Source organism: Podarcis filfolensis (assembly GCF_964270895.1).
Source record: "Podarcis filfolensis genome assembly, chromosome: 6".
NCBI lineage: Eukaryota > Metazoa > Chordata > Lepidosauria > Squamata > Lacertidae > Podarcis > Podarcis filfolensis.
In genome coordinates this window covers 52,741,576-52,759,471 of record NC_139609.1, presented here as the reverse complement: position 1 = coordinate 52,759,471, position 17,896 = coordinate 52,741,576, and the positions used below count along the sequence as shown (strand labels likewise).

The 17,896-nt window shown below is 45.0% G+C and overlaps 2 protein-coding genes across 5 annotated transcripts in view; one reads left to right on the top strand and one right to left on the bottom strand.

Annotated features, from left to right (window-relative positions):
- Window positions 1–4,214: 4,214 nt before the first annotated feature.
- CFAP276 (cilia and flagella associated protein 276) lies at window positions 4,215–12,517 on the bottom strand. 2 transcript variants are annotated; one of them, XM_083617868.1, is made up of 5 exons: window positions 11,140–12,517; window positions 6,311–6,427; window positions 5,976–6,091; window positions 5,302–5,435; window positions 4,215–4,408 (listed from the first exon to the last, which is right to left on the bottom strand). In XM_083617868.1, the coding sequence occupies exons 1-5, from the start codon at window positions 11,218–11,220 to the stop codon at window positions 4,338–4,340; spliced, it is 519 nt and encodes a 172-aa protein (XP_083473994.1). In that variant the 5' UTR covers window positions 11,221–12,517; the 3' UTR covers window positions 4,215–4,337. The 2 variants fall into 2 exon arrangements, with proteins under 2 accessions (XP_083473994.1, XP_083473995.1); XM_083617869.1 differs by lacking the exon at window positions 11,140–12,517 and adding an exon at window positions 8,103–8,191.
- The window catches only part of ELAPOR1 (endosome-lysosome associated apoptosis and autophagy regulator 1), a 61,961-nt gene continuing 52,359 nt past the window's right edge, over window positions 8,295–17,896 (top strand). Inside the window, exon 1 of one of the 3 annotated variants that reach the window (XM_083617787.1) lies at window positions 8,295–8,425. Coding sequence is in view for 2 of the 3 variants with exons in the window: in XM_083617785.1 (XP_083473911.1) it covers window positions 13,763–13,939 (177 nt within the window). In the remaining variant the exon portion in view is untranslated. Of the gene's footprint in view, window positions 8,426–13,534; window positions 13,940–17,896 lie in introns of those variants that run through there. The other 2 variants (XM_083617785.1, XM_083617786.1) reach the window with 2 other exon arrangements.

Sequence of the window (17,896 nt, the reverse complement as noted above, 5' to 3'; positions counted from 1 at the left end):
CCAACTTCTCAACATCAAGGGAGCCCTGCCAGCAAATATTGAGGGGGGTGAAGACTCCTCCACCCCTAGGTGTTGGCACACCTGGCTGAACTGCAACTCCCATCAAACCCAGCAAACATGGCCAGGGATAATAAGAGTTGTAGTTCAGCAACATCTGGAGGGTTAAAGCTTCCCCAAATCTCTTTGGGGAATTGGCAAGGGGAAATTGGCATGCTTTGCCACTGTGTGAGAAGGTTATGTGCACAATTATACTGTAGGCATGTGTTTAGTGAACTGCTGGAAAAGTAAATATAAAATTATATAAAAATGGGAATAGATTGTTTTTTTCTGTTTTATTCACAGTGCACTAGCCTGTTCAGCTGCATCTGTATTTTCAGTTCCGTTTTCAACCAATATATCAGGAAAGCTTATTGGAATCTTTACTCATGAAAAAAATCTTCAAGAAATTCAAGACATGTTCACTTCAAGGGAGCATGAATTGATATAGCAGTGAGAGCATCCCTAAATATGTCTGTACTTAAAAAAAAAATATCTTGGTTTTTATAGCTCAGCATATTGAATTCTATCTAGTTAAATAGTCTTTAACACCTTAAAGACTAACAGTTGTATTATGGCTTAAGCTATAGTGTCATTCATGTTGTATAGTGTGGTTATTTGTAAAATCAGTATGAACCACTATGTATCTCTTTTATCAAATCTTTATTCTAGCCTTCCTCTATGAGCTCAGTATGGCAAGCATGCTCTCCACAAGAACCCTGCAATGTAGTTCAGGCTGGGAGAGTGGACCAAGATCATTGTGTGAGCCATTCTGTTACTCTTGAAAAGCTTTTATTGCTTGACTTTATACTCCTGATTTCTTGTATGGAGTGGAATGTCAACTTCACACACAACCACACATTGAAAGGGCAGGACATAAGCTGGAACTAATTGTTAGCAAGAGAAGGTGGGTATGTAAAGGGTGTTAGGCAATTAAATGTGTACTACCTTAAAATTATTTTTAAACTTTTTTTTTACTAAAATTATGCAGGAATATTGAGAAGAGACCTCAAATGTGCATTCGTGATGGTGGTAGCACATATTTTTGATCTTCTGGTTTGTTTGCTTTTACAAGCGTAAAAGCTGCCTCTGAGAAAGTCAACAAGCTAGAAATACATTGGGCAAATAAACCATCCTCAGTTCACCATTGGAGGCCATCTGTTTATGTTCTTTATTTTGGTGTTATTCCATCTGCCCTTCCATTGAAAAGTTAGCACTGCATTGCAAAATTCAATGAGTTGTATCTAAAGATGTCTATGCACGATCAGAATGGACTCTACCTTTCTTTGCCCTTCTGACAGCCCTTTGTGTGCCCTCAAAATTTGTTCTTGAAGGTTTTAGCATTCCTAGAGGCAGATTTCAAGAGGAGGATATGGAATATCTTTTCGGAGTTTTGGAATATAATACTAAACCAGGGCTGCTAAATTTAGTAGAGTGAGTATAGTTAGAATTGTAACTCTAGTTATAGCAAATGAAATATTGCACTGCATGCCATTTAAGTGTTCACTTACAGCCCCTCAGCTCTTTATGCAGTGGGTCTTTTTCCATTTCCCGTTGTGGATAATTGGAAAGTGATATTCTGCAGGAATGGATATGAAAACAGCTGTAGCTTCTAATATATTTTACTGTTATTACAGAGACTTCAGCCACAAGCCCAAGTACATTTATTATTATAATTTACCAGGAAACCAATTTTATATAACATAAAGGGACTTTTGTTCTGATTATGTTTGTATCTCTTGTAATAGTGAAAGCAAGCCCAGTTCTTGCAGCTAAGGCAAACAATGGCCAAGTGAACAAGAAAGTGTGTGTGTGCTTGGAAATAAAATAGGGCTTTCTTTCTCCAGACAAACCATGGCCCATAGCCAAGATTTGTTCTTGGCTAACAGTGCGTTGTATGGGAGACGAATCACAAGCTGGCTTGGGATGCAAGGATAACCCAGACCATGGCTTTCCCCTCGGTAGCATGGCAACGGACGAAGAAAAAGATTTCTAAAGTTTGCCCTCGAGTCTCCAGTAAAAATGCAGGGGAGCGAATCTGCGGCTGGCTAGCTTGTCTACCATAACTTTATTCCCATAAAGGTCAGTTATTTTGCCCTCGGTGGTGACAGCAGCTGGCGAAGGGCGGGGGAATCATTCTTTAAGCAGCACGAGCGCTTCCAAGTTTTACTGCTGTTTTGGGGGCTGGGGGGGAACACAAGCCGCTGCCCAGCCACAGATTACGCCAGAATTCTGAATGTCACCCCGATTTCCTTCAGGGAACTTGCCCACTTTTATCCCGGAGTCTCCAGGGTTGGCGAGGCTATGAGCGAACAGGATCTGCGAATCCACAAACCCCGCCCTTCTCTTGGTGCCTCGGAAGAGGCGGGGCACTCAGCAGGGACCGCGAGAACGCGATCTGCGCGGTTCCCATCATGCAACGGGGCTGGGGTATAAAAGCCGGAGGCGGGGCGCGAGGCGCTTCCTCAGAGAGTAGCCAGGGGCAGAGCGAGTGGTGTGTGGCTGTGGTGGGGCGCGGAAGGTATGTGTGGGGATGCTAGGGGGTACGTGCGCTGCGTGAGGCGTGTGCGTGGGTTGAGTGGCGCGCGTGTGGAGCCCCTGCGCTACGGCACTCCTTTCCCTCATTTACACGTTGATCTTATTTGATCGGGCCGGGATGCTGCCGCCTCCCCAGGCCTGAGATGAGAAGAACCCTTCTCCCTGCGAAGCCCTCGGGCGCTGTGCAGTGAAGCAGGTGAAGCGAGCGGGCGGCGTTTTAAGCCGGAGGTGATGAACTGATCAGATAGACGAGGCTGGAGGCTGCGGGGGGGTTCCCTTCCCCCTCCTCCTGGCCAATGTGTATCGGAGCGATTCTGATCCGGCTCGACCGCAGCAGCTCCGCCTGAGCCGCCCCTTTGTTCCTGCCTCGGGCGTCTTCCTTTGCTGCGACAACGACTCCCGCTCTCCATCCCCGTCCCTCGCACAAGGCTGCTGGCTTTCCTGAAAAGACCTTCCCAATAAATGCTAATGGAATTCGCGGTGCGAAAACAACTTGGAACAATTAATTCTGGCATGCTCCCCCCACCCCCGACTTCATTCCATCTAGTGGACTGATGGTGAGATGGGTTGTAGTCCAAGAAAGCTCTTTGTTAAGTCCTTAAGGTGCCATAAGCCTCTTCCTTGTGCTATAAACGGACACTTGCAGGCTCTGTTCAAAGAGTTCATGATGCTTGCATGTTGCGTGGTTCCTTCTGTGGAACCATGCAATGTTTCCCAAGCTGTGCCCGTGTCTTACAGGGCTGCTTCTCAAATTGTTGCCACCATGTGGAGGCTGATAATACAGTAACAATTAAAATGGCCTCTGGGGGTTAAAATTACAGAAAGCAGGCCTCGCCTAAGACTCCTAATTTAAGTTCTCAAAATGACAAAGGGAATCTACAATTCCTTCTACCTGTCAGCATTTTCATGTGCTTTTGGAGTCAAGAGGAGGAAGACATGCTTAGGGAGATTGCTTGCTAGGCTAAATTGAGAAATAATTGGCCTGTTCTCATTTGAGTGTATTTTTTCTTGAATGTTAAACATACAGTGGAACCTCTGGTTATGTACCATCCTCCTTACGAACACTTCAGGTAAGGAGCTCCGCTAACCCGGAAGTACATGCTCCTGGTTGCAAACTTTGCCCCAGGATATGAGCGGAAGTTGCAGGGCGGAAGCAGGAGGCCCCATTAGCGAAAGCGCACCTCAGGTTAAGAACAGTTTTGGGTTAAGAACAGACCTCCGGGATGAATTAAGTTCGTAACCTGAGGTACCACTGTACTATTGGCTTTAATTCTTTTAAGGGTTCAGCCCTTGGACTTGTTTGCATAGACAAGACTCAGTAGTAATAAAGACTCAGTAGTAATAAAGACTCAGTAGTAATAAAGATGGGCATTCCTGTCCATATGTGCAGTGCTCTTTTTAAACAGTGAAACTAGCTAGCCGCCTGAATTAGTAGAGAAATGGCTTTTACAACAGTTTAACCTTGGCATTTTTCATTGTGAGAGTGCAATGCACTGCCTGCCTAAAGTGATAGTTTCTAAATGCTGTCCTTTTAGGACTTCAGTTCAGATTACTGTAACTGATTTTGCTGATAGGCAAGAAGCAGTTTGTTCCTCTCAAGTACAGTACTGGGGAACAGTATAGATGTGCTGCTACTAGAATTCAGTGAAGCTGGGTGGTTTAATCAAGGATCCTAAAATGAAAGCAATCATTGAAGACTTAACTCAGGTACACGTAAACACAGACTGAAAGGACAGAAGCAGCATCATGGCCATGCAAAACTCTTAGTGGTAGAAGATCCCACCATTCTCTTTGCGTGAGTATCCACTGTTAGTGGCTGCAGTGTGATGAGATTCTGAAAAGACAAAAGTCACAGTCAACTTTCTGAGTATTCCATACACTGAGAAATTTTCCAATCAGAGCTCTAAATAGTACCACACATCAATTTAAGAGGAAGCTCTTAATTTCTTGTGGTAAATTGAAAACCATCAATTCAAAAGTTTCCAGATGATGTTAAGCAGCATAACAGAAAAAAATGGAGATCTAAATGAATGCACAAAACCTACACGTGTTCTGCTTAGCTCTAAATTTCTTATCAATTAGTGGCCAACAATGTTTTTGAAGACTTTTCTCCAGTCTAGTTTAAAGTGTGATCCACACCATTCATTTCAGTGGTTTCTCAAGCAGAATATAAACGTAGAGGAGCTTTCATCGCCCTAATTTTAAAAGTATATCTACTCTGAATGCATTAGTTTTTAACACAGGGATAGGTTGAAGAATATGATTAGATAATGTAAATAAAAACTTGATATTCAAAATAATTAAAAAGGACCTGGGACAGTAGGGTATCTAGGTAGGAGTTAGATTTGCTGAACATGAGCTGGTCACTATGGATTTATGTTCTTACTCTCTTTAAAGGTAAAGGGACCCCTGACCATTAGGTCCAGTCGTGACCGACTCTGGGGCTGCAGCGCTCATCTTGCTTTATTGGCTGAGGGAGCCGGCGTACAGCTTCTGGGTCATGTGGCCAGCATGACTAAGCCGCTTCTGGCGAACCAGAGCAATGCACGGAAACGCCATTTATCTTACCGCCTGGAGCAGTACCTATTTATCTACTTGCACTTTGACGTGCTTTCGAACTGCTAGGTTGGCAGGAGCAGGGACCGAGCAACGGGAGCTCACCCCGTTGCGGGGATTCGGGGTAATTCTTTAGGAGAGGTAAAATGAATGTCTACAACTTGTGCTTACCAATAGCTCCTTCAATGTTGTGGATTGACTCTCTTACTGGGTTGACCCAGTGTCTCACAGATATACCCTTGGAAGTAGGATGCTGAGTCAGAGGTGCTGTGCGTTCCTTCACAGGCTCTAAACCCTTCAGTTGTCTCAAAAACAAGAGTGAGAACATGTGTTAACATGTAAGAAAGTAATAAATTCCGGGGCATCACTCCCATATTCTGTGCATTGGAGTATGGATTTTGTTTTGTATCTGTAAGCATTAAAGTGATTTAAGATCTGTAGGCGTGCTCTCACTGAGAAGCACCCTAAGACAATATAGAGTGCTAAGTAAGTAGAGACCCATATTTTGCCAAGGTAATATTCACTGGCTTGGGTTTCCAGTGTGCAGTGCAAAGTTGGTTGCTTCAGCATTGTCTGCACTTGCCTATTATTGCAAGTGCAGATGGATAAGATGGGATACCCATGCAATACAAGCCAAAGCAGAAGCACTTCCTGCACTGTTTTTGTGTTGTATACTGTGGCAGGAGATTGGTGTGTCTCATCTGCGCATAGATGAAGAAATGTTTTCAGTAAAGTATGGAAACAACCTGCCTCATAGCTACACATGTTGCACCTTTGGCTCATGCAAATTCTGTGGAGAGTCATGCTGTTTGCTGAATTCTACAAGAACAATGAATTCCACTTACCCATGGTCATCAAATAGGGTCTCCTTATGGAGAACTACCTTGCTCTTGTCTTTAAGCAGATCTTCGTGGTGATTGTACAGAGCACTGAGGTTAAAATCGAGACTGTCTTTGGAAACCTAGCCATGAGTTTAAGAAGGGATGGGGAAATCAGTATTGATGTTTTTATAAGTCTGCTTTAAGTACACAGTGCAACTACAGGTGTTGAGGGGTCAAAGTGTAGCCCATTTAAAAGCAAATCTGACAGTGTATGAAAGCCAACTTATTTTGATTGAGGGCAAAGCAAAAGAGCCTTGCAACACAAGCAAAGGATGGTAGCATCAGATGAATATTTTTACCTCAGGTTCTGTATACCAAATTTCTCTTCTGATGCTTGCTAACGTAGGTGTCCCATGTAGTCGATTCCAGGGGTCTCGTTGCTGTGCAAGATGGGTAGGAATACAGTATGGAGTTTTCTGGATCAATGAGAAGTATAAGAGACTTAAAGGAGTGATTGCAAACTTGTTCAGTCTGAGGAGATGGACCCTGCCAGCCAAGTTACTTGTGAGGTGGGCCAACCCTGTGCAGTGCTATTTCAGAATGACGAATCTGAAACCAAAATGAGGCACTTTGCCTCATTGAGTACAGTAGTATAATTGTTCAAATTCTAAAGTCACACTTCCGCTTATGCCCCTTTCTCATAGTTACCCAGTGAGCAACTAAAGTAGTCGGGATGTGCATTTGGAGCTCTTGTTAAGTGCATATAGAAGCTGCTGTAGAAGAGGTGGTATATTGGGTGCTGCTTTTACCCCTTTCTCCCACTGCCTTTAGGACCCAGGCCCTACGCTGTTTTAGACATTTCTGTTTTCCACAAGTTCTTGGTATGGATGCTGTGTCTGTGTTCTGGGGAACTGATGCCACATTTGCTAATCTTCAGCCATCAGCAAATTTTGGGTAACAGTTGGTGCATTTTAGCGCTCATTATCAGTATTTTTTCTGGGTGAACAGTAACCCATGCTCATTCGTAAAGCTTCGTGCAAGAGTGAACATGGCTGTGAGTAAGCTAAGTGTATAAAATCATATCTATAAAGCTAAAATTGATATGCCTGACACTGCTTCCTGTGCTAGATTAGGGTCCATGGGATGATTTACATGAGGTTAAAAATGTGTTGTTGTCTTCTGAACTGTAGCTAAAATGACCTTCCTCCTATCAATGAACACACACACACTCCCAACCAGCTGGTTCTCATATTTTCAGAGTAGAGGACAGCACATTGGCAGAAGAGGCAGCATCATGAGTTCTTTCACCTCACATTTCTATACTCTGAGACGGGAACACAGGAAGCTACATTATATTAAATTAGACCCTCCGTCCATTTAGCTTAGCATTGCCTACATGGACTGGCAGAGGGTCTTCAGTGTTTTAGGCAGAGGTCTGTGTCTCTGTCTGGAAATTAAACCTGGGACCCTCTGCATGCAAAGTGGCTGGAGGAGTAGAACAGAGCAAGAGGGTGAAGGAACAACTGGGGAGGCTTTTTCCATCCTCTAGACACCCTGGGAAACTCAACAAACTTACTGTACCTGGAACTGGGGTGGAGAATGCAGCTGAAGGGGACACAGCTGTGGCAATGGATGCTAGCCAGCCATCCTTTGTACACCACTTAGATATATTTTAATATACTAAGCGGTAGAAATATTTTTAATATATTAAGTGGTATAGAAAACCAGTCAATCAATCAGAGTAGAATCTCTACCGCTGAGCCACTGTTCTTCCTCAAAAGGAGTGAACAAAGCCTGGCAAGACAGCCTTGGCATGGCAACAGGTTGCAGCAGATGGACCACGTGCTGTGGATTTGCTGCTGTGTGCAGACCACCAGGAAGCAGTCTGGTTTAAAGAGAAAGGCGAGAAGTGTTTTAAGCGAGGAGCACTTATATATTGCTGAGGCTACATTTATTTGTAGAGAGTAGTAGTCTTGTTGTCTAGAGTCTCCAAGTTACTCTTAAAAGTACTTTTTCATAAAGTGCATTTGTGTAAAATTAGTGGCTTCAGCAGTCCCAAAATATATTGTGGCACTTTGAGATTTTAGAACCATCCTTTGATAAAATTTGGTATTGTCTCTATTCCCACAATCTTCCTTGCAATGTACTTACACTTTCTTCCATTATTGGAAAGAGTATAATGTATGGGGTAGGGTTCCCTCTACCCAAGTTGTTGAAAGGGAATGGATGTGGTCCTTTATCTTGCTTGGAAAAGGAATGTATTGATAATGTGCATTCTTATCTGAGGTGAGTGCATTGTGACAACATCTTCCAGTATTGCCTTCTGTCTTCCAAAGTGCCACCTGGCACTCAAAAGCCAGTTTAAATAGCTGCTTCCTTATGTTGATGTGCCCTCCAGTCAATCTGACCAGGAACATACAAGTCACTGCTGATTCACACCTGGAGCCAGCCGGTCAAACGCAACTGAGGTTAAGGTAGATTTGTGGGATAGGTGGGTCAGAGGGGTTCTCTTAGATGTTCCCTGGACTACCAGTAATGTGCATCCTAATCTGAGGGTGCAGAGAGGTAGATTTATGACCACATGAAAATAGATTTCCTGGTGAGTGACAGTGGAGAAGAAGGAAAGTGCTGCCTGCGTCATTGGGCCACTTCTCCCAGCCCCCTTTTTTATTTTGCAGCAAATAAAGAGTGTGGAGGAAGAAAGTGGCTGCAGGCTCCTCTCTGGGAGCCTGCATTTTTGTGCAAAGGCAAAGATTGGCTTAGTGTGGCCAGTGTTGTTGTTGTTTAGTCGTTTAGTTGTGTCCGACTCTTCGTGACCCCATGGACCAGAGCATGCCAGGCACTCCTGTCTTCCACTGCCTCCCGCAGTTTGGTCAAACTCATGTTGGTAGCTTCAAGAACACTATCCAACCATCTCGTCTTCTGTCGTCCCCTTCTCCTTGTGCCCAACATCAGGGTCTTTTCCAGGGAGTCTTCTCTTCTCATGAGGTGGCCAAAGTATTGGAGCCTCAGCTTCACAATCTGTCCTTCCAGTGAGCACTCAGGACTGATTTCCTTAAGAATGGATGCGTTTGATCTTCTTGCAGTCCATGGGACTCTCAAGAGTCTCCTCCAGCACCATAATTCAAAAGCAGCAATTCTTTGGCGATCAGCCTTCTTTATGGTTCAGCTCTCACTTCCATACATCACTACTGGGAAAACCATAGCTTTTACTATACGGACCTTTGTTGGCAAGGTGATGTCTCTACTTTTTAAGATGCTTTAAGTGCGGCCGGTAAAGGTAAAGGTACCCCTGCCCGTGCGGGCCAGTCATGACCAACTGGGGTTGCGCACCCATCTCGCTTAAGAGGCCGGGGGCCAGCGCTGTCCGAAGACACTTCCGGTCACGTGGCCAGCGTGACGAAGCTGCTCTGGCGAGCCTGCACCAGCGCAGCACACGGAAACGCTGTTTACCTTCCCGCTATAAAGCGGTACCTATTTATCTACTTGCACTTAAGGGTGCTTTCAAACTGCTAGGTGGGCAGGAGCTGGGACCGAACGACGGGAGCTCACCCCGCCGTGGGGATTTGAACCGCCGACCATACGATCGGCAAGTCCTAGGTGCTGAGGTTTTACCCACAGCGCCACCCGCGTCCCACCAGTGCGGCCAGTAAACCAGGACAAATACTCCTTGGCAGGAGTAGGGAATCTTCTTTCTTAGCCCAAGGGACACATTCCCTTCTCTGCAACCTTCTGAGGGCCATATGCCAATGGTGGCTGGAGGCAGAGACAAAAGTAGGCAAAGCAACATATGCACATTTTACTTTTCTACAATAGGATGGTTTGCGCACACAAGCAAGCAAGAGGCATTATCAGAGTTCCAGGACAAACTGCAATCGGGAAAATGCTCAGGGAGCCAAGTAAGGGGGTGGCCTGTGAGAGGGGAGTGGCTTGAGGAGAGGTCCAAGGGCCGGTTAAATCTTTAAACGGGGGTGGGGGGTCTTCTCTAGTTGCTTTCCAGATTATGGTGTATTGAAAGCATTTTATTATTGTTAGTCCTAATGGTTTTGGTGATTTGATCCTCAATGCCTTACTTTTGCACTGTCTGCTTGCATTTGTTTTGCCAAAATTTGTCTTTTTTTGTTTTGTTTTGTTCTCATTTGCTAATCACTCTGGCCTTATTTTGGATTTTGTGACGTCTTTCCTGATCTGCAGTATAAGTAGTAGCTCAGCTTCTATTACTGTAGTTTTGGATAACCCTTCCTCCCCCATTCCCAAGTGTTCTGAAGATATCTAACCCTCCTGCTTTGGCTTTCCCTCTCAGTTTCCTTTTTATCAATCTTTATTTTTCATAAGAAGTTTCCTCTACCCAGTGAAAGTTAAGCAGGACTATATAACATTCCTCCCATTCAAACCCCTTTTAATCCAGGTTAATAGTTTGGTTGAACTTCAGCATAAATGGGCTCTTTTTACATCCTTCCTTTGCATTTCTGCGAAAAACACCACAAGCGAAGAATGGCCTGGCCCAAATGTGCGTATAAATGCCTGATTTGAAACTATTGTGTATCTCTCCCCCCCTTTCTTTGTTGTTGTTTTGTTTGTAAGCCTGAGTCTTGTGTCTCTTTAAAAATAATTCAAACACAACAAAAGGCCTTTTTCCATTGTGTTCTTGTCTATGGAATGCTGTTGCTAGGGAGAGATGCCTGCCACCATCTTCGTCAGTTTTTATTTATTTGTTTGTTACATAAAATTAGTACACTGCTTGACCGTAAAAAACCTCAAAGCAATTTACAAAAAAACCAAAGCAATAAAATCTGTTAGTTGCCAGGTTCAGACTTCTCTGCTAGTGTTTTTTCCTCTCTGCTTTTAAATAGTTTATACGTGCTGTATTTTATTGTCAAACTGTTTTGAGACTTTTTCTTCTGAAAGCTACTGAGAAATGAAACAAACAATAGACCTGAGCTTCTTTAGGTGGCAATATTTGTCTGAAAAGCAGGATAAAAAAAATACAATCAAATAACATTTCTCACCTGACGGTAGAGCAATGAGGTCAGGTAGAAGCAAGAGTTGCATTAATGCCAAAGAGGTTCAATAGCATGAGCCCTCCGATGAGGATAACTTTAGGCACTTTGTTAATATAAATGTAAAGGGGTGCATTTAAAAGTGTTTTTAAATGGGTGAGGGCATTCTTAATAGGTGGCCCTCTTACCTGGGTACATCTGTTGTTGCCCGTGCAGGTCTCTTCATTTTCATAGTGTGGGAATGGAAAGGGGTCCCTGGTGGTTGGCATGCTCCAGAGGATGGGCGATCCAGTGGCGGCAGCAAAAGCAGATCGCGGGTTCCCTCTCGCCGCGTGTCAGGTTTGTTTAGGAACCGGCGGCGGTTGCTAAGCGACCGTCTTCCCGGGCTTTTAGAGCCCGCAGCACAACCTCTAAGGCGCCCTCTAATGGCTGGAAATGGTAGCATAAAAAGCGGCGCAGGGAAGGAAACGTCAGAATTTTCCCGGAGGGATAAACAGCAGGAAAGGAGGACGGTGCAAATGGGAGGGCGCAAGGCTATTGGTCTTCTGAGAGAGCAACGTGTAATTAGCCGACTAGTCAGCACAGAGATCGGGAGAGGCGGGGGCGGGGAGGAGAGAAGATGCTCCGGACTTGACGCCGCGATCCCCAGAAATAAAAGACGTTGGCGGATTATTATTATTTTATTTACCAAAATAGGTTTGGTTTTTTTTAGGATTTTATATAGCTGGTAGTTCAAGTGCACCGAATAGTTAATCTCGCTCTTAATTGTATATGTAGTTTTCCTATTTAAAGACTTGCAAGTGGGTTCCCTGTTAATAACGTTTGCGAGGAAAACCGGTTTATAACAGCCGCGTGGGTATGCTAAAAGCGGGAAGGAACATTTGCCCTCTTAAGTTTAAAACAACATCCCTGCCGCCTACCTCCCGGGAAAAGAAAGGAAGAGACATCAGGGAGGGCCTGGTGCAAAGACACGCGCCATTCCAAGCAGCACGCTCGTGCAACAGATGCACGCGGCCGTGCAATAGCATGAAGAGTTAGAAACGACGGGCTTTTGCTGAGACCCAAGAGACAGGATCTCCTCGCTGGCGGCAAATAGCAGCTGCATGGAAAATACTCTTCCAATATAGATACTCCCCCCCCTAATTTGTTTTTATTTGTACTTTGTATTTGTAAAACCCAATAAAAATGATTTATGAAAAATAAATAAAAATGAAATACTTTTCCAATTCAGAGTGGTCAGGCTTCTTCCTTGCTGTTTTCCAGACAAAAACTGATTTTTAAAACAGCGCGCGCGCGCTTTCAATGTTCAGTTTCGCTGCTGTTTTAAACTGGCTTTCCGTGGTTTGCTGCTTTTCTGTGGTGCTCTCGAATAAACCACCAACCAGGGAAAGATCATGGAAATAGATCGCTGCAAATAGATCGGTACCCAGTTCTAAGCTTCCTACACCGAAAGCACCCCATTTATACCAACCACATCAGTGGGCATAGTCGTTCTGTAAACGTGGTAGGGAGGCCCGTTAGAACAGAAGAAGAGGAAAAATCTGAGCTGTCACAACAAACCTATAATATTCAAGGTCCTTTTAAGCCTAAAGAGCGGGAGTGTTCTGCGAGTGATTCACAGCAGATACCGTAGTTCTCAGGGGCCGGGCCCCGAGGTTCCTTCGGCCTTTCCAATGAGATATTTGAGGGGGCTGAAGAGGGCCGGATTTAGGTTTGATGAGGCCCTAAGCTACTGAAGGTAATGGGGCCCTTTATATGTCCAGCTGTCCTTTGTCAACAACAAATTGTCGCTGTTTTTTGTGTTGAATATATGAGCTATATGGTAATTTATGGACCTAATGGGTATCTAAAGCCATTTGCACATAAAATATGTATTTAATCAAAGCAATTGTTGAACTGAAATACATTTAGGAAGTATATTAATAGTGAAATAATTATTAAGCTGTAACTTAAAATGATTGGGGGCCCATTGCTTGCATCATAGAAGCCTACACAACACGAAACACTTGCTGTATGTAGGTTTTATTTTATGTTTTTTATCTTATATTTTGGAAATGTACACCCAGTCCCCCCCTTTAAATATTTCGGGGGGGGCAAGCTATATCTTATTTAGTTTATACATAAATTGGGAACGGCCCCCGCTGAGTTGATGTGCGTCGTCATTCAAATAGTGTGTATGCCATGTGAACGATTATGTGGGGTGGGGCTTGATCGCCCCCCTTCCAAATTCAAGTTGTTCGCCCCGTGGAGTGGTTTCAGCAGGTGGTGCGGCCTAGTCGTTCCCCGAGCGAGCCTAACCCGCGTCTACTCAGAAGCAACTCTTGCTGAATCCAGCGCGGCTGACTCCCAGGCCAACGACGTTAGGCTTGCACCCTAACCCTTGAACCTCTCTCCCCCCCCCCCCCGGCTACGCCGTTTCCTATTGTTCAAAATTAGGCGGGCTTTTGTTTGTTATGGTTGCGCGGCCTGTCACGCGGCGGCGGCGAGCGCGCCAAGAGGCTCCGCGCCCTTCGAAAGACGCGCGCGCCAGCAGCAAACGGCCTCTGTCCCCCGGGCGCATCTTTCAAGCCGCCTCAGGTGCGCGGGAGCCGGAGGCTGGCGCGGCGGAGGCAGCTGCGGTTGCTAGGCAGCGAGGTGTAGGCGGTGCGAGGCGGGCAGGGGGCGGGGCTCCCGCATCCCATCTCCGCCTGAGAGCGCCGCTTGCTGCTTCTGCTGCTGCTGCTCCTCTTGCCGCCGCCGCTGCACCTGTGAGTCGGTGGCCGCCTCATCCAGACGCGCGGGGAAGCTGCTCAGTGCCGCTCCTGCGCCACGATGGCTGGGGCCGCTGGCAGTGTCCATCCTCCTCGGCCGGATACAGCTGGGTGCTGGCGGTGCCTCCCTGGTGCCGAGCTCGGGCGGAGGCGCCTGCCGCTTCTGCTGCTTTCTCTGCTGTCGCTGCTTTGGGCAGGCGCCGCTACTCCGGGAGAGGAGCTGCACGCCTGCAAAGAGGTACCGGCGGGGAAGAGCAGGGGGCTTTCATATCCTGGAGTAGAGGAGGGGGGGGGGTCTACATTTGAAATGCCTTAGAAAAAAGCACTTGGCTTCAATCAAATCAAATTGTGTTGACTAGAATAAAACTCGACGCCAAAGTAGTCTGCGATGCTAGTGGAGCAAAAGGCACGTTAGAAGAGCATTGTTTCTTCGGCATCAATGAATGCTGTAGCTTCAGGAAGGGTTGGAGCAAGGCAGACACACCTCAGAAGTTCACTTGGCTACCTTTTGCCTAGGGGGTCTTGTGGGGGCCAGTACACTACTTGGCCAGCATGCTAACAGCTTGCTGTGAGCAAAACCTCCTTGGAGGGCTGGCAGGCCATTTGTGGGAATGCTTAAATGGGGGCTGGAGAGGCTAACTTCAAGCCACCACCAGGGAAGGTGGAGGAAATCTCTAGTTTTCCTGGAACAGACTGAAGCCAGCGCAGTACTATAGCGGGTAGTGATTTTCATTGTTGGATCATTATCCTCCATGTTTCCTATATGCTGGACATGGTGCTCTTTTTGTTGTTGGTGCCTCTTAGTGACCCATTCCAGAGGGTAGCCTCTGTTGTAGCAAAAAAAGGTACATTTATGGGATGAACACACTTGGCGTGCCATAGGCTTACACTTTGATCAGTTTTAGTCTTTAAGATACCACAGGATTATTATTTTAGTAGCTATCAAACCAGATTATCTGTTCTAACTAGTTCTAAACTGTCCCTTAGGGACTTCTAGCACCACCACCACCTGCATTTCGCTTTAACTAAGGAGTAACGATAAAGACACATCTCACAAACCTGAAGAAGAGTGTTTGTCTTTAAATCGGAGGATCAGGGCTGTCTAACCTTCTGGCACTGTAGTACTCCCTTTCCTGCACCCACCCCCATTGACCGCTGACTGGAATCTACCTTGGGAAACTGACTGTTTGCTCCTTCCCCCCCCTCCTATGTAACATGGCAGGTTGCCTGCGAGTCAGATCGCAGTAACTTTCTAGTATGTCAACAAAGAGTGACTTTAATTTCTCCTGTGCATGCCTGTTTTTCCTTAATGAAAACTGATATGAACAGTATAGACAATGGAAACAAAAATCAAAGGCAATGAAACAAAGCAGAGGAAAATTGCACATAAATAGCTGCCAGTTGCGTGGGTATTAATACTTTTTAATCTCTGGTCATTGTACAGACCATTGTTACATTCCATTGGCTGAAATGGTTGAGGTAGTTCACCACGCTTGCCATATACGATACTTGCATTTGTGTGTTGTGTGTGCTTTTTAAAGATCTGGGAATGTCAAGGCTTTCCGAATTTAACTTGTAGTCTGTAAAAGTACATTTTCTCTCTTGCAATTTTGTTACTGGTTTATCTTTTTTTTTTTTTTTTTTTTGGTATCTTGTTACACCCGAAATTGCACCTGCAAAGAGCTGGTACAACAGCCAGAATGCTGTTTTTGTTCCATTTTTGTATGGCTTCTTGTACTGCATGTATGCTGTGGGTGTAACTATATGTCTGAGCTCCACCCTTGACAGTTCTTTCTCAGTTAAGAACAAAGGTGGCCTTATGGATCAAACCAAACATTTATCTAATGCCATCATCCAGTTTTCCCTGAGTGACCAAACAAATTCCTTCTGGAAACCAACCAGCAAGACTTGAAGGCAAGAGACCTCACAACTGATTGTCCCTCCAGCAACTGGTATTTCGTGGCATATAGTCTCTGGACTTAGGAATTCCATTTCGGCTGTCATAGCCGTGGGTAGGGCTCTTCTTCATTCTAATTCCTTCTTCAAAATGACCAAGAAATACCATTTTGATGTTTTAATTGTAGCTTTTGTCTGTGCCAAAATGTAGCAACAATGGTGTTCTATTGGGGGTGCAGTGCTGTGCATAATTATTTGTGCCTGCAACTCCCAAGACTTAAACAATACAAACAAAATTGATTATTTTGGAACTCTTGAAAAAGAACTTGAGAAGAAACTAAAGCAGGCAATTTGAAGTTACCATTACTGAGCCATCTGTTAGCAAAGTGAGCACCCCATAGGTGGCTGATTCCCCCAAATAACACCAGGAGCAGCAAACCTACCATCCAACAGTTCCCTCGGGGTCCAAGGGAGGCATAGGCCTCTGTCCTAAGTGGTCACTGGAGGTGAGGAGGATGAATGTTCTCCCCAATTCTTTCTCCTTCAGATTTAGGTAGAGTGAGAAGCACGTGACTTCAACTATGTGAAATGGCTGAATGATATATTTATAGGAGGCAAGCCGAGGTGTTCTTTGCACTTCCCCATCTCTTCACAAGCATGAATCTCAGGGAATGAATGCTGATTATGCATTCAAAAATGCCGCATGGCCCATCCCTGCTAGAAGTCAATCTCATAGGTGTTGGTGGAACTTGCTCCAGCAGGAGGATTATTCTCACAGCCAAACAGTTAGAGACGAACCTGGCAATAACACTGCTTTAGGCCTGTCAGCCAATTAAATCATGTTTAGTTGATTAATCAACTGCCTTTTAACTGAAGGTTGAATCTAGTCATACTCAAGAGTAGACTCTTTGAAATCAAAGGATTTAAGTTAGTCTTGCTTAACCAATTACACGAAGAGAAAGCTGAATGATCCACTCAGCCAAAGGCAACCCAACAGCCAGATATTTGACTACCCTCACATTTTTGCCATCCCAGGCAGGTAGCAAAACATCCCTCCTCCTCGAGATGCAGTGGGGCTTATTTCACTTTATTCATTTGCTCATCTTTCCAGGAGGCCCACAGCTACCATTTTAAAGTATCATACCTTGAGGCAGTTTATCGCACTAGTACATTGCATATGTAGCACAGCCATGAAAAGAAACCTCACAAACACAAACTTGTCTAAACTTATATATAACACAACCCTTTCTGCAGTCCAGTTTCAGGCAGCTCTTGTGACTGAGGGGGGAAATCACCCAGGGGTGAGCTAAAACAAGATAACCTCTGGGTGTCCAGAGTAAAGATGGAGCAAGCAAGGTGGGAGCTTGTGACAGTTAGTTGCCACTCACGCATTCAGAGGCTGGAGTGTGGGTGGTGCTTTTTGCCTCCCTTCTCATAGAATGGAATCGTGGTGTTGAAGAGTTTGCAGCAGCAGTGGGAGATCTCTAGCTCATAGGCCTAATTATGCCCACCAGGCCATTTAGGGAAAAAACACGTCAGCCAGTTAATCACCTGGCATCATATGATTTGATGTGCTGCACAGGTAAAGTTGAGATGCCAGCTTGAAAAAGACGACTTAGGAGTGCTCTCTTATGATTCTTCCTTCCCAGCGTCTGCTTGAATTGGGCACTCTCTGAATCCAGCACCCTTTTCTGTTGCCCTGCATAGCAACAGAAAGTGCCAGGTTCAAAAAGCGCCAAACTCAAGCTGACTAATTTCTCTATTTTTAACTTTTATTATTAATTCTGTGCATGTTTTATTTAAATGTATAATCTCCTGCAGTCCTCACTGGAGCAGTGTTTCTGGTTTTAATGTGCAGTGTTCTGGGGGAGAGAGAAGGAAGGAATAATAAATGTATTCAAGGGTAGAGTGTCGTTGAAGGTTTCCAGAATATCAGCAAAATTAGTTCTGCCTTAGAAGTGATACATTTCGGACAAACTGGAGATTGGCATCAGGTTTGCTGCCTAGGTTTTGAAAGAGCAACTCCTGAAAAGGAAGCTGTTATGCATCCCTGGTTGGTAGAACATGGAGTGATATGTGATGATTGAAATTAAATGTGGCTTCAGGTTTTAAATGTTAGTTCCCAACTTACCCAAGACCAGAGTCCAGAGCCATGGGAGTGACTGATGGGGGTGGGGTCAGACAACCTTAGGAAAATTCCCTGCTAAAAGACTCGTTGACTATAATGGACCGAACTGAACTGTGTGTGAAACTTAGTTGACTACCACCCTCTATTTTGTGTGTGTGTTAAGCAAGGATG

Excerpts from the sequence above, each read along its gene's own strand:
- CFAP276 (XM_083617868.1), bottom strand. The coding sequence starts at position 11,220 with ATGCCAACCACCAGGGACCCCTTTCCATTCCCACACTATGAAAATGAA. Across the intron at positions 5,436-5,975 it reads ACCCTATTTGATGACCATGG|ACAACTGAAGGGTTTAGAGC; the intron begins GTAAGTGGAATT and ends CTTGTTTTTGAG. Across the intron at positions 4,409-5,301 it reads CAACATTGAAGGAGCTATTG|AATCTCATCACACTGCAGCC; the intron begins GTAAGCACAAGT and ends TTGTCTTTTCAG.